Consider the following 23321-nt stretch of genomic DNA (forward strand, 5'->3'; position numbering starts at 1 on the left):
AAGCTTTGCGAGATTCAAGTGGGCATCAGAAATCAACAGATGACGAAGAGCTAAGAAGCTGTACTCTCCAAGTGTACTCTCCAAGCTCGAACAGGTTTATCACTTTTTCGATTCTTCTCTTCGTGTTCCATGATTTATATTTCTATCCTTTTCTGCTACATCTTTTTCGTCTTCTTCTTTCATCGGCATCATTATCATGATCTTCTATTCTTCTCTTTCCTCCTTGGTATCAACGCTCTGGCCCTCCATCTTCTTTGTGGGTATCGTTTGTTGTTTTCTTCCCCAATCGTTCTCGTAACCGGAAATACGTCCGACATAAGGAGACTCGAAGCCTTTCTTTGTCTGGACCCTCTCAAGGAGTGGATAGCAAGCATGTCAGTAGTGAAAAGAGACCATTCGGCCTCGGCAAGGTGGCATCAGATCACAGTCAGAAAGAGATAAAGTCCTTCTGGACCTTGAAGTCAGTATCATCACCAGCACCGTCGGTGATAAACTCCTCCACTTCGTCCGAGTCCACGTCATCGCTGTCGACTGGCTCGTCGTCGCTCGACAGATCCTCCATCTCGTCGCCGTCCGCCCGCTTTCGAAGGACGCTTGCCCTCTCGCGGTGAAGAAGCTTGCAGCCCCTGGCCTTACACTTGCCCGTGTTGCTGAAGTCGGGGCATTCGAAGACGTGGCGCTCTTCGCATTCGTCTCCCTTGTCGCAGTAGCCGTACATCCCAAAGGAACGGCAAACCAGAGCACCTGAGGATACACTAGAATGAGCATAGGGGCAAGTGGAGTTGGCACAGTTGCCCTTGAGGAAGTGGACGCAGGTCGGAATGCGCTGGGGCGTCAAGTCATGGGACAAATCACAAGACTCCCCACGGGCGCAAGTCCCCTTGTGCAGCATCTCCCGACAGATGGCAACTTTCGAAGCATCGTGCTTGTATCGACAAGATGGTCCCTTGGCACATGAACCTAAAATAAAATGATGGTGGTTAGTGGAGTCCGGTATATCATACCCACTTGAGCAAGAAATCGTCCAAATCTGTCGAATCGGATATTGCGTGGGTGATCGGATAAGATTGTGAATGAAATACCAGTCAGCGAAAACATGCTGCAAGGCACGTCGACCTTTTTGATGCCAGTTTGGCTGGGGGAGCGACCCAAGTTAGCAATTGTCAGTCATGAAGGAATGGTTCATACCGTTGAGCTTTCAGCACACCGTCGCGGTACAGGTTGCCGGTCTTGCTACGGTGAAACTTCACGCCCCCAACGAAAGCGACCTTGGGGGTAGCGTTGACTGGGTGTAAATCTCCTGGACGATTGTAAGTTCGCCCTGATGTGCGAGATGGTAGTGACGACGCACCCGACACTTTGATGAGCTTGCTACCGCCGTTCGCGACACGGAAGCGAATCCCTTGAATCTCTATCTCGTGATTGCCTGCCGCTGTCGGGTTAGTAGGAGTATGCGGTGCGCTTGCATTGCCGCTGTAGCGTTGGAAATGATTGGCAAGCTGCTGTTGCTCGCGCGCATCCTGCTGACGGATCTTCTGTTGGCGCGACGCCTCGATGACTTTTACATGTGCTTCGTTGTTCTTGTCGTAGACGGCCGAGTTGATCAATGACCTCTGACCGCGGGTATTCTTCGAAATCCAGGCGCCCGAGGAAGTCGTCAAGCCAGAACCCTCAGCGGGAGATGACAAATCGGAAGGAGGTGTTTGGGTTCCATCCTTGTTTACCACCAAGGACCGGTGCCGAAAACCTGTCGGGCCTCCTCGAGTGGAGGGGTACGGCTGGACTCGATGCTTGTGGGGGAAGGCGCCATGTCGGTGAGTGTTGTCTACAATGTGTAAGCGCCAGGATGGTTTCTCGGTCCTAACATTCAACATACGACGATTGTAGGAAGCCTGGCTGCTTGGTACCGACTGAACGCCAGCTTGCTGGGCCTTGTGAAGATTAATCTTGCCTGTTTGCCACCATGTTAGAGAATACGCGCTCTTTTCGCCTGTGTTTAGTTACAAAATTATCACATACCTGCAAGCTGGCCGATTCTGGCCAGCAGTTCTTGTTCTTCCTGAGACGGCATATCCTAGTGTTGCAGAGTTTCACTGTCTTTTTGTTGTGGTGTTTCTGGGGTTTGCGGCCAAAGAAATGTTGTTGCGCCCGAGGAAGTTGTGTGTTTTTAAGAAAGATGAGATCACTGAAAGTTGGGAAAGAGGACGCTTTGACAGTGCGATCGGAGTTACCTTATCCTAGGCAGGTAGAGGGGAGGGTGACCCACTTCACAGAGCTGAAGGCTTAACGTAGCTGACCAATCCCCACTGGGATAGGTAAGGCACCCTACTGCAAGGCTGAGTTGTGAGAGAAGGAAGGTGCAGGAGCTTCTTTTCATCCGCAGCTGCTCCTTTGAGTTCAGTCCAGTCCAGCCTTTCCATCACTGTCAACTGTGGCATGTGTCGCGAATCATTGTCGCTCACATCAATCGTACCACTTTGCACCATTCAACTCGGCAGAGCTACGATTTGATTATCCTTAGGCAAATTCACAGGACCAGCAATAAAGCGTCCTCCACAGCATAGCCTCAGGATAGAAGCTGGAGCATCTGCTTTAATAATTCAACAAGCGGCACGATTCATCTTTCCTCAGTTCAATAACGCAAAATGGCGTCGTCTTGGGATCTTCTGGACGACAAGGAGGAGCAGGAGTTGCACAAGACCCGACTGGTCAACATTGAGGAGAAGCCCTTCAAGCGAATCACCAAGCGGCTCACATCAATCTCGGCGATTGTAAACGCCCAATCGAAACAACAACCCACCCCGCCACCCGAGGGCGCAAACGGCGACAAGGACATCGATTCCGAGGCGAAGGAGGAGACGAAGAACGCTCAAACCCTGCGAGAGATTGACCAGATCAAGGACGATCTTACCCTCGATTTTGCCGCATTCGACAGCAGCATCGCCCGCCTGCAATTCCTCCTCGACGCGAATGTCCGCGAGCGCGAACGCTACAAGGCCGATCAACAACGCATCCTCGAGGAATGTCAAAATGTCCGAGACAACAACGCGCGACTGCGCGAACAGCTGGAGGGCGCCAGAGCGACGCTTGCCCAACGTAAGGAGTACGACAAGCTCGCCAACGCGCTCATGGCTAAGGGCCTGCGACCGCGTGGGGAGCAGGTGTCGAATCTGAAGAAGCTCGAGGAGGAGATTCGCGACCTGGAGAAGGAGAGCGAGACCTACGCGGTGACTTGGCGGGAGAGACGCGATCAGTTCAGCAAAATTATGGATGAGGGCATGCAACTGCGCAGACAGATCCGCGACGAGAAGGAGGAGGTTGAGAGAAGGGAGGGCATGAACGAAGACGGCGAGGAGGATGGCGAGGCTTCTAGAGGGGGCAACACGCCTCGTCACGTCTCCAGCGGCAACGTCACGCCGCACCCAGACAGCGGTGCCGTACCGAGACCGACGTCGGCGCACGAGGGTCAGTCGGAGGATCAGTCCGAGGGTCTCAAGCCTCGGCCGGGTGGCTTGGGCAGCTTTTCGCGGTCCGGCAGCGCCGTCCCGAGCCAGAGTGGCACCCCTCATCCTCAAGACGATGACGAGGGCGAGATTGAAGAGGGAGAGGACGTTGAGATGGATGATCGCCATGATACACAGCTCACTTCGGGAGGCGATACGCCTCAAATCACAGTGGACGCACCGGAGAGTATGGAGGTGGACAATTAGGCAAATCAAGTGCTTCGGAGGATCCTATAATAGTCCCTCAATTGAGATACCCATTAAAGCAGGCAGCTATCTTGCTTCTGACGCTCGCCTACCCTTTAACACTACGCAATCCCGAACCTCTTCTCCTGTTTGATATCAAAACGCGAAAAAAAAAAATTCACACCTCTAAGCAGAGACGTCGTCCTTGAGATACGTCTTCTCCTCCTTGCCCTTTGCGAGCGCAAGTCTCGCCGTCTCCAGCTCCTCGGGCGATGCACCGCTGCTCTCGGCCAGGGCAATCTGCTCTTCCAGCTTGGCGGTCGAATCCTCGACGCGGGTTCTCAGCTCGGGGAACACCTTTTGCGTCTCCTCCACCGCGAGTTTCTAGTCCCAAAGTCAGTCAGCGATGTGTACCCTTCAAGGCTGATACCTCGATGGACCGAGAATTCCAGCGGCATTGGGCGATGGGAGGGGAACATACCAGCTGCTTGAGCATGTACTCCCGGTTGCCGTCCTCATCGGGCTTGCCATCCTTGATCTCATTCTCCAGCGTCGTGACCTTGCCCTTTTGTTGGATGAGCTCCTTCTCGTACGAAATCTCCTCCTTGAGGAGTCTGGTGACGGAGAGGGTCGCGACGGTGAGCTGGGAGGGGGGTGCCATGGTGTCTGTGTCTGGTGGTGATACTGAGAAGTTTTGAAGTAGCGGGGTTGAAGATTCAGTTGATAGTATCAAGATGGGATGGAGGTGTTTTGCTGTGTTGAGGCGTGAGAATGGGTTCTTTTCGGTGAAGTAAGGTAAGTGAAGTTGAAGTCAGTCTTGTAATTACACACCTTCCTATGCTTTTCGCTTCGGCTTGGCTGATTTTCCTGCTTTTGTTTACACGGGATCCCGGCTGTTCCTGCTGCTTGGCTGGCTACGTCAAGGTGCACCGCAGGCTGGTGCCTTGGAAAGGGTTTTGGTGGGGGTTTCACGGCGGGGTGCATCCCGGCAACCTTACCTCATCTTAGCAACCCTATTTGGGAACTCTTCTTCTTCATGCAAGCACCTCACCCATAGGCATCTACTTGTCTCTCAAGGCACTACGGCTCAGCCTTTTGATGGCTGCCTACTGTTCACTATGTGTAGTCAACGATGCCTAGTCCGGGATCCTCTCTTCTCACCCTGTCCAAATTGATGGGATGAAGGACATTACGGACATTCAGAGTGAGAGAAACGTGTTCGCAATCAGCCATGGCTTATTGCACGTCACCGGCTGCACACTCTATGGGAAACGTTGAATACTTACATCAAGACTCACATGGGATTCTTCCCTAGCTGAGAGCATTGAAACTTAAGCTAAATTATCCGCAGTATAAGGAGCATGCACTGAGCAAATATGAGGCAACAGCAGGGAACAAACTCAGTACAGTGAAGATGCTTCATTCTCACTGGATATAGGTTCCAGTCGGCAATCGATTGCTCTCTGTACGGGACATCTTGAGCGACAATTTATTCGTCGGTGCGAGTACTTATCGGAGGGAAGTACGGATGATGGTGACAGTGGGTTTCGGTTGGGTGCTGCAATACATGAATTCCCATGTGTTGCACTGAAGTTGAGACGACATCATATAATGGCATTGTTGGGTTTAATAGCCATATGCATGAAGAAGCCAATGCGAGGGACGCATTTGGAGGTATTTTCAACGTCTTTCCGCCGACAACCTTACGAACGATGAACCTCCAACCAACAATCTATCTCAGCTTAATCAAAGTTGCAACAAGTACGATGCAAGCGCCATCACTGACATTGTCTCCTTTAATTTTCAAACTGATTACCTTTGGAGCTGATCTACTGGATATATACAGTATTTATTCAGTGTCATCACTCGTAGCTATGGTACGCCATCACCCTCTAGCTGACAATGCTGGACTCAAAACACACACCTCCGTAGCGATCCGAACCACTTCAACCCCCCCAACACCTCTAGTCCAACTCTACAAAGACTCCAGCCCCATCTTCGCAGCAAGCTCAACAGCATTAGCCGTCTCAGACACCATGGAAAGGAACGGCGAGTGCGCAGACTTCAACTTCAACTTGGTCGCCGCGGGCCCCAGGAGCTCCTGCATCTTCTCTTGCGCAAAGTAAGGAATCGCCTGGTCGTCCTCGCAGCCGACGTACATGCAAGCAATGTCGTGCCAGGGCTCGTACGTCACTACCTCCTCGAACGAGACCGTCGTCTGGTGCTTGAGGAAGGTCTTTGCCTTTTCCCTTGCCTCTGGGGGCACGTCTCCGTAGAAGGGCTCATCGGTGGCCAAGAGAAAGATTCGGCCGTCCTAGTATTATCTTGTTAGTATATCAAGACTCTCGGAGAATAAGACTGAGAAGCAAGTACTCACCTCTACTTTCGTCCACGGGGGGTACACATCGCCCGTCAAGCTCAAGATGCTCTGGCCCTTCTGTCCCACAAACGCAGCGAGGTACACAAACATGATGACGCCGCCGGGCTTGCCCTCCGCTGCCCTCTGCTTGATCCCGAACCCCTTGACGCCTTCAGCCGCCGCAAGACCGCCATACGAGTGGGCGACGAGAACGATCTGTTTGCCCTGGTCGGCGAGCTCTTGTAACACGGCAGCGGTGGCGTCCGCGTCGTCGTATAAGCCCTTGGTCGGCGGCTCAGAGCCGACGGATTGGTTCCTCACGCCGTGAGTCTCCCAGCCTCTTGTGTGTAGTTCGTCGCGGAAGTCTTGGAATTGCTCTGGCGAGTGCCATGCTCCTGGGGTGAGGACGATGACGGGTTTGCTCGACATTGTGGGAGGGTGTTGTGTTTGGTCTAGTCTTTTTTTTTAACAGTCGAAAGCAAGTTTGAGCCGATTACAAGAGAAGAAAGAGATCGTGGTTCGACAGACCCCATCGCACCATGGCAATTGGCTTTATATGACTTTCCATGTCTGTTTGGTCAGAGTGATATTACGTTGGCGGGAGAGGCGTCTGATGTGGACCTCGGTCATCTTCAACGGTAAGCACTATTGACGATCTTGGGAAGTGCGTGTCAAGACCAATCCTGTCAGCGCCCCAAAGTTCCTTAATTGTGGACTCGGTCTCGTGACATTGAGATTCGACATGGTCTGAGTAGAGTCGTCCTGTCAGACGAGGCCCCTCCCGCGTGCGTGTTAGGATTTGACGGAGTCTCGGGTTGTAGAATATGGCGACAAATGTCACCTAGATGGAGAACTAACCCATGTTGCCGAGGTAGAAGTCGAGACCCATCGTGGTTACTACCATGCACGTTTGGGGAGCTTACCGGAGCTCTCATGGTCGTACGCTTGTCTGGTTGACGACTGAGTATATGCACACTGTGAAGAGAGATGCGTACACATAGGAAAGGTATATGAGATGGATTGATATACTCGGAATAGCAACCAGCAATTAGTCTGTTGTTGTAAGTCGAGTAGGGGCTTTCTTCTCTCACTTTGTAGACTCTGTGCTACTGAGATGCGATATCCAACTTAGTTATAATTTTGCTATAAGTGTAAGATACCGCAATATCGCTATTCTCCTCTATGAGCTACAAGAACTTCCTGCCGATTTGTGAAAGTGTTGATTTGCACTTGGAGTATGCGATACATGCTGCCACATTCCAAGATGAGCGGGAGAGCCTCAAAAAACCAATGCAGGAATGACATAATAGGTAATTTCCACATAGGTTCCTTCACTGATGAACTAAAGACTATCACAACACGCTACTTTTAAAGGGGGGGGGGTATCATCTTCAAACACGATCAAATCTCGACAACCTCTGCTCCTCCTCGTGGTGCCTCTGATACACCTTGCTCAGCTCCTCCAAATCCCTCTCGTGGTCGCCGTTTCCGCCGGTACTCCCAACACCGTCAATACCGACGAACGACTCCGACTCAATCCTCGAAACCATCTTCCCATCCTTCAGGAACAGCGCCGGGTGGCACCCGACAATCGCCAGGAGCGTGTACCCGACAAGGAACCCCTCGAGCCCGAGAAACAGTCCCTCCCCACCGCCCCTCGTCAGCGGACCCCGAAAGCCCTCTGCGTACTCGGCGACCCTGAAACACATCCTGCCGAACAGGACGACCATGGCGGAAGGCACGGCGCCGGCGAAGATGCGAAAGCGGCCTGTCAGTGGTACGTAGCCTACATCGCGGTGGAAAGTCGTGTAGCCGTATTGTCGGTAGGAGCGGGCTGCGCGGAGGAGGATGAAGGCGAGGGACAGGCCAGCAGCAACCAGGGTTGCGAGCTGAACGGCCAGACCAGCCAAGACGATTTTCGCGCCCACGTCGTTGGGGGCGTACGAGTCCTGTGGTGAGAGGGTGTATGGCACGTTTTGGAAGCCGATGCCGAGGCCTACGATTTGGAGGAGGAGGGCGAGGCCGTCTAGCGGGAGGAGGATGGTGGAGTAGAGCTCGGGCTTGATGAAGGAGTGTTCTGTGCCTAGTATCCGGACCATTGGTGCGAGGCAGACGTAGATACTATCGAGGCGTTATCAGCATCCGATTTCTGCTGAGACTAACACGGTCTCGTGGGGAACTAGACATACCTTGAAGTGACAAAGATGGGAGCAATGGTAAGCAGGGCCTTGCTCTGCAGGAGAGGGTACACGGCCCAGGGATCGCTCCAGCCGGCCATGCGGTCCACCCAGCCCAGCAGCTCAAGCACGCAGGCGAGGGTAACGATGACTGAAAAGGGGGTTGTGGCGTGTCGTTGGGTTGATCGGGCGGCGACGGCGCCGTTGATGACCAGGCAGAGGGCTGAAACGGTAGCGAAGACGGCGCTGCCTGTAAGTGTTGGGCGGTAGCCGTACGGGCTGTCGGAGACGTCGCACGTCGCGAGCGTGCAGGGTGATGAACTCATGATGGCCGGTATGATGTCGATTATGAGTCGTCGGTGTAAGTGGTTTAGTGTCAAGATGAGATCGGGACGGGCATCAAGTTGGATTTCTAGAGTGAGGATCACACTCGTCGAGGCTGAGGGGTATTAGAGATGAGAGATACAGTAACACAGCAGAGCCCGACTGCATCGTGAATGACGGCGGTACCACCGTAGTTATATGTCTCAGCAAACATCGTGGCCTTGAGCTCGACTACCTGGTTCCAATGTTATAAAATTACAATCTCCCAACGATCCTCCATGGTTAACCAGATAGTTGGTAAGGTACGTAAAGTAGAGTTGTTGGTGATAGGTGTAGTACTCCGTAGTGTGGCCGTGTCTGCATCCTGCCTACCGCCAAAAGATCTAAGTTTAGAAACGGCGGTAGAAGTTTGGCGGGCTCTCTGCTTATTTCGGGTGGGGAACAATAGGAAGTGGCAGTGCAGTAGCGAACTTCGCCGGTCTTGCACCGCAGCACCGCACGGAAAAGTGGAGACACGCCGGGGCAAAGAACGCTATAGATTTCTACGTTATAGGCATCCGTAACCCGAAGACTGGGTTGGGTGAGCCGGGGGACCGGTTCCCAGTGTCGGTTCCCCAGGTCCCCCAGGTTCCTCATTCAATATTCTGCTCTAGCTTCATCTGGTTCTCCTCTTTTACGAATGCTTGAAATGAGATCCCTTTTTTAAGCTTACCAGACTTGACCGTAACGCCAAGCTAGTTGGCTTTTCCGTGGGGGGGGGGGTTGAACGGCTGCCTACCTCAACTTACCAGGTTCTCCGTAGGCACCGTCGGAAGGTGGATCAGGGCAGTCCACTGCGGCGCCTCTACCCTTGGCGCGCTTCTCCTCCAACATCGTGCCGCCTCAGCCCCCCATCCGAATGCAAGCACTTAGATCCGACTGCAAACTTGACCAACTAATTAGGGCCTGCATTGAGTCTCGTTGGTTTCATTGCCGCGCAGTCATGTCTCGGGATCCTTACCATCGGTTCTCACAACCGCTGCTCAACGCGCACTCAGATAGACCACCACATGTGTGTCTGGATCGTTTCCCCGTCACGGCGCTGGGTACACGTGCGGCTGCTTCACAATCAATAACAAGGCAAGTGGTTACCTTCCCCTTAGAAGCCCCGGGGCAGAGGATCGGAATCAATCTCGTTGTCTTCATGATATTAATAAATCCTTCATGGCTGTGAGAGATTCGAATCGTTCCACGTAGGGTGGTCTGCAGGACAGAAGCATCTTCTCATCAACCATGGGGTTTCTTATACCTACGACTGCAGAACCCTGCTGACTGCTGACTGCCACCAACTTCTCCGTATATTCATTGCGCTCCCTCCTCTGCCTCCGTCTCCTCCTGGGGAACCGGCGGGGTCTTCTCCTTCTCCGGCTTGCGACCAGTGATGCAGTAGCTGTTTTTTTCTTATCAGTACCTCGAAGCAACGAAATAATTTCACGGAAGAGACGGCACTTACACAGGGCAGTACGCGTGGTAGCTCTTGTTCTTGAGGTCGTTGCGAACGTCGATGAGGAAGACATTAACCTCGTCGCGCGTCCAGCCGAGCACGCGGGTGAAAGCGGCCATGCACAAGGCTTCGAGTGCAGTACCGAAATTTTCCAGCGTCCACAAGCCGAGCGTCTTGTATCTAGTCGAGTCCGTCAGTATTTATCTCCCTCTATTCCTATGTTATCTGAACTCTGTATGTTAGTTACCTCTCATCCTTTGGCCAGTCGTTGTGAGGCCATTTGAAGACGCGGAGCTCAACGTCGACGAAACCAGCCTCAATCATCTTGTTCTTCAGCGGGGGCGCCTGAACGAACACGCGACCCGACATTTCAGAAGCCTCCTGCAGCATGTTGACGTATCTGATGATCGCAGAGTCTTTGGGCAACATGTCGTCGTCAGATTTAGGCATGACCTCGGCTTCTTGGAGCTCTAGGTATCCACCAGGGGTAAGATTGCTGTTTCGATCAGTACAAGGAGTTCAACAGGAGGAAGGTTTTCGTTAAATAAATAAAAAAACCTCACTCATAGCATTGCTTGATGTACTTATCCCAGTCGTTAATAGCTGCGGTCATGAACCGGCTGTGGATATACTCGAAAGGCTGCGAAAAAGTCCAGTCTTCCTCCACATCGTCAACCTCGAACCTGACATTCGGAGGTAAGCTGGAACTGCTCATTAGCATTCGGAAGATGATGTGCCAATAGAGAGAAGGGTCTCATACAAGTCCGCGCGTACAGGCGAGAGGTCAACACCCAGCACCTAAACATTGAGTTAGATGTCAAGCTCTCTTCCACTCCATTACGACAAACCTGGGCCAGGCTGCAACGTACCTCGGACTCGGGGTGTAAGTCACCAAAATCCATAGCCCAGCTCCCAGTCCCAGCTCCGATGTCAAGCACTCGTCCGACCTTTGCGGTCTCGTCGCATTGTGGCGCCAATCCGAGTCTATCATCAAACGTGTAGAGGCAAATCTCGTGCTGCAAGTCTAGATCAACTTGTTAGAAAGAACAATCCCGGCTGCGCAACCTTGACGTTGGAGTTTTGCAAGATAGTAGCGTACCTAGCCGATCCGACTCTTTTTCGTCATTGGGCATGCCGTATTCTATTTGGATAAAGTTGGTCAGTATTACCTGATTCAGGATCTCATAACCATCCAGTGAGTTGTAACTCACTTCCGTCCTTATATCGGTGATATGTCCGGCCATTCTCGATGCGATAATCAAGAATGGAGGCAGCGAGACTGGTCGTCGAAGATGCCACGCTCTAAGCCATCGAATTAAATCAGCCAAAGACCAAAGCTCCATGCTGTTTTGCCTTCATTAAGCCGGATGGCGAGAGACTGGGCTCGTATGAGTACTACGATCCAACTTACCTCAAGTTCATATCCACTGTGATCAGACTCCTTTTAGCATGTAAGTATTTATGTTACATGAACTGGATATTCAAAGAAATACCTCAGCATCAATTACGACTTCGTGGTCAACCTCAGCCATGGTAACGCCCTAGTCTGTGATCAAGTATGCCTCGTTACACGGGGGATTAGTTTCGGTGGGAGTAAGGGTCTGTCTTCTCTCTCTTGCGCGTTTCCGGGCCCAATAATGTGGTAAGAAACCTCAACTAAGTATTGAGTCCGGCACAGACTATAGAAAAAAGAAACCTGGAAAGCGAGATAGAAACCTGACGGGGAGGTCGCTTCTTTTTGTGACAAGAGACATGACCGGTCAACTCTGCATCTGTGACCCCTCTTTCCTTGGCCTGAAGAGATGCAACCAACAGAGACTGGCGAGATGTCTCTTTCCCCTGTTTCCAGCGGCACAATGTGGAGCTCTAAATCCCTCAAGCGAATGAAATACTCGGTTTCTGTACCCGCTGCAGCTTTTGCGACTGCCCGGGAAGCAATTTGTGGAAGGAGGACGAACACATCCCGCGCTCCCCGGGACCCTTGCCAACCAGATGCTCCGTCTTTGGGGCCCCCGTCCGGATTGTCACCTGTCCACCTGCCTGCATTTGTGATAAACATGGGGACTCAAACGAAGCACTCTGTCTACTGAGGGAAACTCCTCCGATAATTGACGAGGCAAGTTCAAGTCGATTGCCAAGGTTCCTTGCACGCGTGGGTCACGCTAGATGTTTGTTGTCTCTAGAAGAAACTCGCAACATAGTCTCAATACCTCCAGCAAGCCGTGAGAGAAAAGCCTTTTCGAGTGTAAACGACCTATCTGAATTCACTGCCTGGCTGCCGTCTTTCCTGACGCAGCAGCCCCTCATAAGGCATTCGGTACTTTGCCAAGTCAGAGTTAGCCATTTCAGCGGTATCGCAGTGTGGGTTTGCGCCTGTTGAATTGAACGACCTTGATCTCGAATCAGTGGACCATGAGTGCATTAATCTTTGCAAAAATCTTGGTTTCAAAAGTTGCGCCTTTCAGCAATCCCCGTTGTGCCTATCTACCGTAGCCAATCTTTAGAAACCGAAGCTATGAAAACCAGGAAAACGGAAGATTTATCTTGATCGTAGGAAAGAGGTAATAAGTCTTGCCTCATAGCTGCGTATGTACAGTGCCTCCAATATCTACAGCCTTTTCCTTCGTTGTCATACCTAAGAAAGTGGATGTATATGACTTCACCCTTCTATGGTCTCCGCCCTATCATACAGTATCTTGCAAACGATCGTTAGTAAACGGACGTACAGCAGCTACCATTAGGGCTGGCTGGCAACTCACATTCGAAAGTAAGCGTGGTGATCCCTATTCTTCACATCATGGCGCACATCAATAAGAAAACCCTCGACCCTAGCCCGAGACGACCCAAGGACGCGCGTGAAGAGAGCCATGCACAACCCCTGAAGTGCACTGCCAAAGTTCTCCTGCGTCCAGAGACCCAATTTCTTGTACCTAGTTCGCCTTAGTACTCAAGTCCCAAGAAAAATGCCTCTTCTAGTCAAAGATGGATGCTGTAGGGGCGGTATATATGTATAAAGCTTACCTATCTGCTTTTGGCCATCCGTTGATGGGCCATTTGTACATCTGGATCGAGACGTCCACGAAACCGATCTCGGTCATGAGATCCGCGAGCGTTGTGATGTCGACGTAGGCACATCCCGCGGCTTCCGCGCCGCTCTGGAGGAGCTCGACGTATTCAGCTAATGCGCAGTCCTTTGGGAAGGTATTATCGTCGGATTGAGGGTTGATATCGGCGTCTTGGACTTCAAACCATCCGCCAGGGGTAAGATGACTGTGAAGAGAGAAAAAGACTGTTACTTCTTGGTCGCTGTCTTCGGAAATGTGAAGAAGATTAGAAGAAAGTCAGAGCTTACTCGTAAGCGGATTCGAAAAACCTTCTCCAGTTGTTGATGGCTCCAGTCATGAACCGACTGTGGATATAATTAAAGGGTTTCGAATATGTCCAGTCTTCGTCAACGTCGTCAATCTCGAATCTCACATTTTCCGGCACACTGCATTCGAAGGACATTTTAGTATAAAAAAGACGTCATTGCACACCCGCTGGCTCTTACTATTCTGGCTGATTGGGCGAAAGATCAACACCGTAGACCTGATTGCAACATCGAGTAAGGAGCTGGCCACGACAGATGTAGAATTGGTCAGAATACCTCAGCCTCGGGATGCAATTCACCAAAGTCGATGGCCCATATGCCCGTACCAGTTCCCACGTCGAGGACACGCCCAACTTTGGCATCTACATCGCATGGCGGGGCCCGTCCCAGTCTACCGCCGATAGTGTAGGTAAATATCTCGTGCTGCATGTCTAGTCCAGATGTTTAGCGACTGCCTTTTGGTAAGAGGAGGGAAGCCGTGAAGCAAACCTAGTCTATCACTTTCCGACTCGTCGTTCGGGAGCACATATTCTGATTACACCGTAGTTGTCAGCCAGGAATCTGTTACCCCATTGTGCCATGTAAGGACACGAAAGCTAGCTCACTGCCATCTTTGTATCGGTGGTAAGTCCTGCCATTCTCGATTCGGTATCCCAAAATCGATTGACTGATGCTCATACTGGATGAGGCTATGCCTTGGAACACCGTTAACTCGTGGCATCGAGGGGGGGGGGGGGGGGGGGGGGGGGGGGCGATTAGCCGAGGCTTGCCTCAATCTCACAGCGTTCGTCTATTTCCTTCCGTTCTGCGTCAGTCTGACATTTCTCATGAGACCAGTTGAGTTCAGTCCATACCCCATCGTCGGCAGCGATGACTTGATATGCCTCCCACATCATGAGTGCGCGGGATGCTAAGCAGGAAGGATGATGTGAGATGTGGAGCTGCTTGTAAAATGCAGCACGGGCGACGACAAATATCGCAACGTCAAACAGGCTCCGTCTGATGGTCTCTTCAACGAACCTCCGCAAAGAAAATCATAGGTACGAGTAGATGAAATGTCGAAAACGGAACTTCTTGGGGTTTTGTAACGAAAGACAGGCGCCTGGATGGTCAATCATTTCCAATCTTCCTCTTTGGCGTTGGAACCCCCCAAAACCAACAGAGCAAACCAACCTGCATCATGCACGTCGACGGCGATGCTGCCTTCACTGCTCACTTACAGGGGTTGGTTCTCTTGTGGATATGAACCAAGGCACAGGCGAATCAGAACACCGGCACTCCAAGCAACCCCAGAAGCGAAGGCGCCAGGGGACCGGACTCTTCACTTGATTTCGTTGTGATGCATGGAGATAGAGGCAGGCCTGGGCCCCCGATCCACCCCTCCCATTCATTCCATTGTTCTGTCTAGTTTGCTAGGTGGTTCTAGATGCAAGTTATCGATTCGGCGCATTTGATTGTGAGAGCTGACACTGGGCAGGAAGGCCTCATGTTTCTTCAACAATCGTGAGAAACATCTTGCGCGTTGCGCAATTAGACAGAATCATGCTCATTTCTCCTGAAGCGGCCTATTTATTATACTGCTCATTTCAGGCTCTAGGAACAAGCCATCTTCACTAAACAAAGTAGATGCTTCAGTAATAATCCAGTCCGACTGAGCATATATCAGGTACGTTGTCTATCGACCGAGGAGGTCCTTGTCAACACTTACCAATCCATTCTCAAGCCTTCGGCATTAGACGACGTGCTGCTCGAGTATAGCATCCTTGATTGAAGCAGCAAAACATTGACCCGGCGCAGGTCGGAGCTGCAAACGCGGTTCGCCAATATGGCAACGTTTGCCTCCCTACTCACCCGTGCATCATTTCTAAACAAGGATTACTATCAACGCCGAGCCAAAGTAGACAAAAAGGGCAAAATTGGGCGTCCCGCACCAGGGTGCCGAGAGAAAGAGACTGCGTCGAGGGGGAATCGAACCCCCGGCTCCCCGACGCTGCTGGATGGCAACGGAGAATTTTACCACTAAACCATCGACGCTGTTTAAAATCTTGGGGCCTGGCAGACCTATGGAGGCGCTCAGGGGCGGCCGCGCGCAACAATCCGTAGCAAGTGGGGAGGCAAACGAGACGTTCAAGCTCGCTCTCTGAATCCCGAGGTCTCGAGGCACCCGTGTCTTGAGAAGCCTGTGTTTTGATAATTTGATGGGTTAGAATTCAGACAAACTACCGACTCAATTTCGACTTGCAAGAGGCAAGGTGCAGAAGCACACAGCGTATCCACTGAGGCCATTTGCCCTGCGACGAAACATGATCTCCAACCAGCGAAAAGACAGCGGATGATATCCCAAAGCGGTCTAACGCTGCACGAAACATGACTGCAGTCTGCAAAATACAATTAATCATTGAGTCAACTTAATTTTGTCTTAGCTGGCGGCAGATCCGAGCCACAGGAACGGTTGATGGTGACTCATAGTGACTGGCCCGGGCTTTGCATGTAGGTGAGGTGGTAACCTCCTGCTTGTTTTGTCAGCCTTACAGCGGGCGAACAGTGGCAGTCGCCACCTACACCTGTCGGGTCCAAGCCCGGAAAGGGACCTTCTCCTAAAATTTTAGCGGGTCCACTCATCCGAACGCTTAAGTCCGCCCCGTCGACTTCACTCCATCAGAGTCTTGGACTTTCTCTGTTGCGGAATCCCTTTTAAAAGTCGCCTCCCCAGGTCCGGGTACCGAGTGGAAGTGGAATCTTAGATCTCAATTCACTTCGTTCCTTTCACGTTCTCCTTTTCTTGCGAGGGCGCGAGGCCTCTTGGTTTACTTCCGCCGCCTATTCTGGCAGCACCTGTACGAAGACGCTGTATTTCAAAAAGCGCACTCACGATTTCATCAACACATCATCACATCATCACGCCAGCTAGAGTGTCGAACATGTCGGACGGTGGTGCAACACAGACCCAAACCCAGACGCAGAACCAAGTGGGCTCGTCGGCTGGAGGAGGTTCTCAGCCAAGCCGTCGAGGTAGGTCAGGAAGAGGGAGAGGAGACGGAGGCAACGGCCGTGGTGGCCGGCGAGGTGGCGGCAGGAATGCTAATCCTCAACCTCGGAACCAAGCTCAGTCAGCACCGGCTCCTGAAATTTCAACAGATAATGCACCCGAATCAGAGCCATCAGGATCGGGGAGGAGAGGCCGCGGCCGTGGTGGTAATCGGGGCGGCCGGCGAGGTGGAGCGGTCCGAGGTGGTATGGTGTCGGGAACTCAGCGAACATTTGGAGGCAGTCTGACGACCGCCGCGGATTCAACCGCGTCGGATGCACAAGGACTGAGTGCAGACGCCCCGGACTTCATTCCTGGGCAGCCTGTTGTCCACAGAGGGTACGTTGATATTCGCCACATTCTCAAACATAGGCTGACTGATATCGTCAGCAAACAAGCTGCCCCGAAGCAAAGGAAGCCGCAGTATCCTTTGGCACCAAAATCTGTAGCTGCAGACTTGCCCACGCGCATCCATGAGGATATCAGCAACGGCCAGTATGAGTGTGTCATCTGCTCCAGTGAAGTGCTGCGGCCATCTCGAGTATGGTCCTGCGGGCTATGCTGGACGGTGCTCCATTTTTCTTGCGTCAAGAAATGGTTCACGAGCCAGCTCAAGAAGGATGACGACACTCGCTCCTGGCGCTGCCCCGGCTGCAATTCTAGTTTAACCGAGGAGCCGAGTGCTTACCACTGCTGGTGCGGGAAGGACATCAACCCTCGAAATGTTCCTGGTCTTCCTCCTCACTCTTGTGGACAGACCTGCTCAAAGCCCAGAGCAACATGCCCGCATCCATGCCCTCTCGAATGCCACGCCGGCCCATGCCCGCCATGCACCCTCATGGGGCCCACACAGTCATGCTTCTGTGGCAAGCACGAAGTGACGAAGCGGTGCACCGAGACGGACTATGGAAACGGATGGAGTTGCAAGGAGATCTGCGGAGACTTGCTGCCTTGCGGCGAGCACTTCTGCGCTACCCCTTGCCACTCTGGCTTATGCGGAAGCTGCGAGATTCCCGTGCAGGCAAGATGCTATTGCGGAAAAGAGCACAAAGAAATCCCCTGCGATCGCCGCGACGACATTCAGATGTCATTCAACTTTGGCCAGGTCTCCAGCTCGGATTCTGAGGATGTTTCTGAGGACAGCTGGTTTGATGGCTCATTCGACTGCGGAGCGACTTGTGGGAGGAAATACGATTGTGGTATTCATGATTGTGAGAAGACCTGTCATTCGCAGGACGAGGTGCCGGCTCATTGCCCGTCGGCTCCAGATGTTGTCCTTGATTGCCCCTGTGGTAAGACACCGTTGGAAGAGCTCCTCGACCAGCCGAGACAGTCTTGTAAAGACAAGATCCCCCACTGCAAGAAGACCTGCGACAAGACCCTTCTTTGCGGTCACCAATGCATGGATACGTGTCATAGCGGTCCTTGTAATCCATGCTTCCAGAAGCAGGATATTTCTTGTCGATGCACCCGTACTGTGAGCAGGTCTCTCTGCCACCAGGGAGAGATCGCGACTCCGATGTGTTTCAAGGTCTGCCAGGCCCAGCTCAACTGCAGTCGTCACAAGTGTGGAGAGCGCTGCTGCACAGGAGAGAAGAAGGCAATCGAGAGACAGGCCGCCAGGAGGAAGCACAGACAGCAGCAGGCTCCGGACGAGGTGGAGGCAGAACACATTTGCCTCCGCGTATGCGGAAGGACACTGAAGTGTGGAACTCACCAGTGTTCGCAAATCTGCCACGCTGGGCCATGCCCAAGCTGCCTCGAAGCCGTCTTCGAGGAGATCAGCTGTGCCTGCGGCAGGACTGTCCTGCAACCTCCACAGCCGTGTGGAACCAGGCCCCCTGAATGCCGCTTCGACTGCAGAAGAGCACCTCCTTGTGGCCACCCCACGGTGAAGCATAACTGCCATCCCGACGATGTCGATTGTCCCAAGTGTCCCTTCTTGGTAGAGAAAGCATGCATCTGCGGCAAGCAGAGGATGAAGAACCGGCCTTGCTGGCTGGAGGGGGCTCGATGCGGTCTGCCTTGTGGTAAAAAGCTCAAGTGCGGGTAAGTAACATAGATGTCCAACACAACTGTTGTCACATGTACTGACCAGAATGCAGTACCCACACATGTAGAAAAGAGTGCCACGGTCCTGGCGAATGCGAAGATGCTGATATACCCGGCTCTCACTGCGCCCAGTCCTGTGGCAAGACGCGGAAATCTTGCGATCACTCGTGCCAGGATTCATGCCACGCTCCCTACCCGTGCAAGGAAGACCGGCCGTGCCAGAGCAAGACCTTCATCACTTGCGACTGTCAGCACCGCAAGAAGGAGGTTAAGTGCATGGCCACCAAGACCAACCCGACTCCGGATCGCGACGTCCTGAAGTGCGATGACGAGTGCCTCCGTCTCCAGCGCAACCAGCGCCTCGCTGTCGCTCTTAATGTCGACCCGGACCACAATGACGATCACATCCCTTACTCGGACACGACGCTCAAGCTCTTCCGTGAGCTCTCTCACACCTGGGCCCAGAACCAGGAGCGCGAGTTCCGCGTCTTCGCCTCGGAAGCTTCCGAGAAGCGTCTGCGCTTCAAGCCTATGCCTTCGTTCCAGCGCGCCTTCTTGCACGCTCTTGCCGAGGATTTCGGCTTTGACTCAGAGAGCCAGGACCCAGAGCCGCATCGCCACGTCTCCATCTTCAAGACGCCGCGCTTCGTCGCCGCACCGAAGAAGACGCTGGCGCAGTGCGTCAAGATCCGCACCGACGCGGTCAAGACAGCAGCAGCCGCAGCCGCAGCATCATCAGCGGCGGCCACCGCAGCGTCGGCACCGGAGCCCTTCAACGCCCTACTCCTGTCGGCCCCACGCTTCGGCCTGACCATTGACGAGGTCGAGTCCGCCCTCGCCAACCACCTCAAGGCCTACAACACTCTTTCCTTCACCACCGCCTTCCTCCCATCGGAGGAGATTCTCATCCGCGCGGTTCCCGTTACCTCATGGGGCACCACCCCCTCGGCTATCGAGTCCTCCCTCGCGTCCCTGAAACCCCTCGTCGTGCAGACCGTTACCAAGGACGGCATCGCCGCGGCCGCGACAATGGTCCACGCCGACACGAGCCTCAACGTCCTCCGCCGCGAGGGGACGTCGGCCAACGGCAGCAGCGGCGGGTGGAACGCCGTCGTCGGCCGCGCCGCGGCACAGCGTAGGATGGTTGCGCCCAAGCCCGCCGCCGACGCGCGTCCCGCCAGCGGTTTCGTCAGCTTCTCCAAGCTGGCGCGCAAGAAGGTCGTCGAGGACTCTGTTGCGGATGACTGGGAGGCTGCCGCTGACAGCGATGAGTGAGGCGCGGCGCGGCGCGCAAGTTTTTGCTTCGGCCAAGGAAGTTGTGAACTTCTGGTCTCTTGATCTTGGATGCAAACAAGGAGAGGCTTGGCATGGCGGAGCTTGCAGCGTTGTTCGCCTTGCTTCTCCACACCTCCCTTGTGGTTGTGATGATGTGTCTGAAAGGCAATGACGGAAAGGCAAACATTTGTTATGGAGGATAGACGGATGACGTGGGATATCAGGTTCTCCAGTTTATCACCAGCGAAAATAGGATACAATAGCGTTATATGAAAGAAAACATGAAAACCGTGAAGAGGAAAAAAAAACCCCCGAGCAATGAAACATGAAGATGGGCCACAAATGTTATGAATTTCGTGATTTCAATGTAGGACGTGACGCCATGGTTCTCACCATCTTCCCCCCCTTCCCCGTCCATCACGATAAGCCATGCCCCCTCTTCCCCCCTCCAGTCCTTCTTACCCCCATGAACCCCGCGACATCTCACATCCAATTCTCTGCCACGTCAGAGAAACACTTACAGAAAGCCGCGGGTGGATGGACGGGGACACAAGCGCAGCCCCCGAAAACGAAGACAAACCCTGACCCGGTTCCGTCCTATCCTATCCTCTCCCCAAATCCGACGAACTCAGCTCGTCGCTGGCACAAAAGACGGAGAAAGGTGTCATGGAGATATCCCCGCTCTTACGAGCGAGAAAGGGAGCAAGGTTGACCCCAGTTCCGGGCGATCGTGATAAACTCCTGGCCGTCGAGCATCATTCCGCAGATCGTCCCCTTTTCCCCGGCGACCCGGACTTGGACATTTGACGTTTGACGTTTGCCAGACGTCTGACGGTACCCAGAAAGGGGAAGGCGGGACGGAATGAAGTTCGAGGCCGGTGACTGTCAATAGACCTCAGTGCTGTTCGTGGGGATGAAAGTTATCTGCCAAAGGGCAATTACACAGCCTGGCATCCCTTGCCCTCAAACCCCCGTTGAAGACATGGCCAACCCCCGTTCAGATCAGCATGCCACCATCGCCTCACTCCAAACCTCACATCTTGACTGGTTACTTGGCTGCTCGTACTCATTGCTTCATTATATTTATGTTGCGTCTAAGATATGCTGTCGCATCCCGGTCCGTCATGGGAGCGGGGGGTATCATTCTTGAAGGACCAAAAAGGTGGTTTAGAGAGGAAGATCACCCGCTGCCGCGTACTGTTTCTCCGTTCCATGCTTCTTCTGTTGCCGCAGTGTATCCAGGTGATCGGCGCCTTCATGTGTGGCGACAAGGGGGCATTATATCTACTCGTTGTCCTTCGTGGATGAACTCCTGCAATGGAGCCGGCGAGACACGCCGGTGAAGACGGACTGCCGGACTGCCTCTGCCTCTAGTATTTGAGCCACGTGCTGTTGAAACCGTTTCTCGGTTAGCAAGTGCTCGTCCTAGAGGCGCTGCTTCTCCTCCTTGCTTGTCACGCCGGTGACATTGCCAAGAAAGTCCGAGATGGCTTCGAAGTAACCCTCCTCCAAAACACTCGAGTTATGGTCGCCTGCGGGCAAGGGCTTCCAAGTTTTGGAGGGCGCGGCAGAGAGTTCGTAAAGTTGGCGCATGTGACGGGGTCTAAGACATGTGTTAGTCTACAAGAGGCAACATGTGAGACACGCAAAAAAAAAAGCCGGTGTAGAGAAAACCATATCAGACTCCATGTCGTAAAATTCAAATCAAGCGTCCCGAAGGACTCATATTTTGTGGGTGGTGACTTGCGATCATCATATGGTGTAGGAGAAGCGGGAAGGAAGGGTTGCACGGCACTTACGGTACGATCTCGTCCTGGAGACCAGAGAGAAACAGGATCGGCACGGATGTGATGCTGGAAATGATTGATTCGCTTGGCCAGACCTGGTGGCAGAGAAGCGTCAAGTACTTTGCCGGTGGCAATACGGAAGGGATTAGCTTGCGCATGGAGAGGAAGGTGTTCTCCAAGATCAGGCCGGCAATGTCCCCATCTTTTTGGTTCTTGGATACCAGTTTGATACTGACAGCGCCGCCCAAGCTTTGTCCGTAAACAATCAGCTTATGGTTGCTCGTCTCTGCGCGAGATCGGAGGTAGTCGAGGGCGGTTTGCGCGTCTAGGAAGAGACCGGATTCGTCTGGCTCTCCTGTTGATAGGCCGTAGCCGCGGTACTCGAGCATGAATACGTTGCAGCCGATAAAGTTGATAAGCATACGGGCGATTGGCAGGCGGTGGCCAATGTTACCCGCGTTTCCATGGAACATCAGGATGGTGACATTGGAGTTTTTTCCACCACGCGGGCCGCGGATGTAGAATGCCGACAGCTTCTCGCCATCGTTTGTGGGGATGACGAGTTCTTCGAAATCCTTGATGCCATACTGTGAGGGTCTTGGGACATCGGTTCGAGAGTTTGCGGGCATATGCGAGGGGTAGATCAGAGCTCTAGAGCGGCACAGCACAAGTCAGTCAGTCTGTTTGCTGAGGGTGGGATAAGGAAGTGTCACATGGACATTAGGGTGGAGGGACCTACTTTTGCTTGAAGTAGAGGAGGCTAGTCAAGACAGCTGCGATACCCTAGGTAGAAGAAGACGAGTTAGCCTGCAGCACTAGCGAGGCGAGGCAGTCGAGGCACGACCTCGGGCGAAGGCCCAAGAGGAGGGGTTGCAGACAGGAAGGTTAAAATATCGGTGTGAGAAGATGGGTAGCCCGTAGGACGAGGAGGCGGGAATGGCCATACCGTCGAGGCTATGGCTGGTAGCCGCATGTACGCGCCAATAGTACTGAGCATAGACGCCGTCTGCTCGAGGTAACTGTTGGAGGACGGCGATGCTAAATCGGAAGAGGACATGGTTCGAGAGAATCGTGGGCAGGGCGAGAGGGAAAAGGCGGAGGAAAATTATATTCGTATTGCTGCTGGACCGTTCGGCGAGCCCTCAGAAAGGAATGGGCCTGTTTGATGGGGAAGGTAAGGCCCGAAGCGAAGAGAGAGAGCGGTGCAGAGTCCAGGAGAGAGCGGAGTAGCCTTGCCTTGGCCCTTGGTCGCGGAGGCGGTGGAGGCCGATGCTAGCGGAAAGTAGGTACCTCGGTAGGTAGATTGGAGGGGAGCGGGTACCGAGTGCGTGTTAGGCGTAGTCGATTGTCGGCATGAGGCGACTACGGACCTGGACCTGGTACTGGGATCGTCTGGGCAGGACGCGGACGGACGAACGAACAAGGGTGGTGAACCCTGGCCGCGGGAAAGACGCGGGAAAGAGAAAAAGAGGTTGCTAGTCGAAACGAAAGCGAGGATCGGGAAGCTGATTTGTGTATTCGGTCGATAGTCAGATGTGTCAGTATCCACAGACGTGCCGTTTGTGAGATGCCGCTAGGTGTATCTAGCGGCAGTTAAGGTGTTTGCGCAGGAAGGTCGATATCCAGCTATGCTATGGAGGATGGTATTGACGGCGTGAGAGGTGGGATTGAAGGTGGTGGTAGTAGTGGTGATGGTGGTGGTGCGGTTTGTCTTTAGCAAGGCCGCATGATGCAGGTCAGGAGGGAGCAGTGCTGGGGCGGGATCTGACAGCCGTGC

General features: G+C 53.2%; 9 protein-coding genes and 1 non-coding gene across 10 annotated transcripts; 2 read left to right on the forward strand and 8 right to left on the reverse strand.

The window, feature by feature from the left end:
• Nucleotides 1-25: 25 nt before the first annotated feature.
• BDP81DRAFT_428604 (uncharacterized protein) lies at nucleotides 26-2166 on the reverse strand. The gene is made up of 5 exons (XM_060590439.1): nucleotides 2020-2166; nucleotides 1877-1951; nucleotides 1189-1825; nucleotides 1083-1135; nucleotides 26-960 (listed from the first exon to the last, which is right to left on the reverse strand). The coding sequence occupies exons 1-5, from the start codon at nucleotides 2069-2071 to the stop codon at nucleotides 428-430; spliced, it is 1350 nt and encodes a 449-aa protein (XP_060445516.1). The 5' UTR covers nucleotides 2072-2166; the 3' UTR covers nucleotides 26-427.
• A 479-nt stretch (nucleotides 2167-2645) lies between these two features.
• BDP81DRAFT_320124 (tho complex subunit 7) lies at nucleotides 2646-3710 on the forward strand (the record flags this gene model as incomplete). Its single annotated transcript, XM_060584500.1, has 1 exon — nucleotides 2646-3710. One exon carries the CDS (start codon nucleotides 2646-2648, stop codon nucleotides 3708-3710), a length of 1065 nt encoding a protein of 354 aa, XP_060445517.1.
• Nucleotides 3711-3792: 82 nt separating this feature from the next.
• Nucleotides 3793-4747, reverse strand: BDP81DRAFT_30646 (tubulin-specific chaperone Rbl2). Its single transcript, XM_060583276.1, has 3 exons — nucleotides 4521-4747; nucleotides 4171-4442; nucleotides 3793-4073 (listed from the first exon to the last, which is right to left on the reverse strand). Exons 2-3 carry the CDS (start codon nucleotides 4348-4350, stop codon nucleotides 3876-3878), a joined length of 378 nt encoding a protein of 125 aa, XP_060445518.1. The 5' UTR covers nucleotides 4351-4442; nucleotides 4521-4747; the 3' UTR covers nucleotides 3793-3875.
• Nucleotides 4748-5264: 517 nt separating this feature from the next.
• BDP81DRAFT_30657 (Alpha/beta hydrolase fold-1) lies at nucleotides 5265-6614 on the reverse strand. The gene is made up of 2 exons (XM_060583289.1): nucleotides 6067-6614; nucleotides 5265-6003 (listed from the first exon to the last, which is right to left on the reverse strand). The coding sequence occupies exons 1-2, from the start codon at nucleotides 6475-6477 to the stop codon at nucleotides 5665-5667; spliced, it is 750 nt and encodes a 249-aa protein (XP_060445519.1). The 5' UTR covers nucleotides 6478-6614; the 3' UTR covers nucleotides 5265-5664.
• Nucleotides 6615-7439: 825 nt separating this feature from the next.
• On the reverse strand, nucleotides 7440-8551 carry BDP81DRAFT_449872 (sphingoid long-chain base transporter RSB1; the record flags this gene model as incomplete). The annotated part of the gene is made up of 2 exons (XM_060592458.1): nucleotides 7440-8169; nucleotides 8238-8551. 2 exons carry the CDS (start codon nucleotides 8549-8551, stop codon nucleotides 7440-7442), a joined length of 1044 nt encoding a protein of 347 aa, XP_060445520.1.
• A 1339-nt stretch (nucleotides 8552-9890) lies between these two features.
• BDP81DRAFT_461287 (TAM domain methyltransferase) lies at nucleotides 9891-11564 on the reverse strand (the record flags this gene model as incomplete). Its single annotated transcript, XM_060593751.1, has 10 exons — nucleotides 9891-9978; nucleotides 10042-10212; nucleotides 10280-10528; nucleotides 10596-10733; nucleotides 10793-10830; nucleotides 10902-11056; nucleotides 11132-11173; nucleotides 11244-11334; nucleotides 11444-11473; nucleotides 11526-11564. 10 exons carry the CDS (start codon nucleotides 11562-11564, stop codon nucleotides 9891-9893), a joined length of 1041 nt encoding a protein of 346 aa, XP_060445521.1.
• An 858-nt stretch (nucleotides 11565-12422) lies between these two features.
• On the reverse strand, nucleotides 12423-14579 carry BDP81DRAFT_428629 (TAM domain methyltransferase). The gene is made up of 9 exons (XM_060590440.1): nucleotides 14173-14579; nucleotides 14008-14097; nucleotides 13892-13933; nucleotides 13679-13833; nucleotides 13583-13620; nucleotides 13385-13522; nucleotides 13054-13302; nucleotides 12792-12962; nucleotides 12423-12727 (listed from the first exon to the last, which is right to left on the reverse strand). Exons 2-9 carry the CDS (start codon nucleotides 14078-14080, stop codon nucleotides 12700-12702), a joined length of 894 nt encoding a protein of 297 aa, XP_060445522.1. The 5' UTR covers nucleotides 14081-14097; nucleotides 14173-14579; the 3' UTR covers nucleotides 12423-12699.
• A 776-nt stretch (nucleotides 14580-15355) lies between these two features.
• BDP81DRAFT_t172 lies at nucleotides 15356-15436 on the reverse strand. The gene has a single exon. It is a non-coding gene; the product is annotated as a tRNA-Gly (tRNA).
• An 887-nt stretch (nucleotides 15437-16323) lies between these two features.
• Nucleotides 16324-19757, forward strand: BDP81DRAFT_319402 (NF-X1 type zinc finger protein; the record flags this gene model as incomplete). The annotated part of the gene is made up of 3 exons (XM_060584431.1): nucleotides 16324-16769; nucleotides 16803-18479; nucleotides 18536-19757. 3 exons carry the CDS (start codon nucleotides 16324-16326, stop codon nucleotides 19755-19757), a joined length of 3345 nt encoding a protein of 1114 aa, XP_060445523.1.
• A 1425-nt stretch (nucleotides 19758-21182) lies between these two features.
• Nucleotides 21183-22601, reverse strand: BDP81DRAFT_319774 (Alpha/Beta hydrolase protein; the record flags this gene model as incomplete). The annotated part of the gene is made up of 4 exons (XM_060584466.1): nucleotides 21183-21360; nucleotides 21557-22195; nucleotides 22284-22327; nucleotides 22491-22601. The coding sequence occupies 4 exons, from the start codon at nucleotides 22599-22601 to the stop codon at nucleotides 21183-21185; spliced, it is 972 nt and encodes a 323-aa protein (XP_060445524.1).
• Between the last annotated feature and the right edge of the window lie 720 nt (nucleotides 22602-23321).

This window comes from Colletotrichum phormii, assembly GCF_030913505.1.
Source record: "Colletotrichum phormii strain CBS 102054 chromosome Unknown BDP81scaffold_10, whole genome shotgun sequence".
NCBI lineage: Eukaryota > Fungi > Ascomycota > Sordariomycetes > Glomerellales > Glomerellaceae > Colletotrichum > Colletotrichum phormii.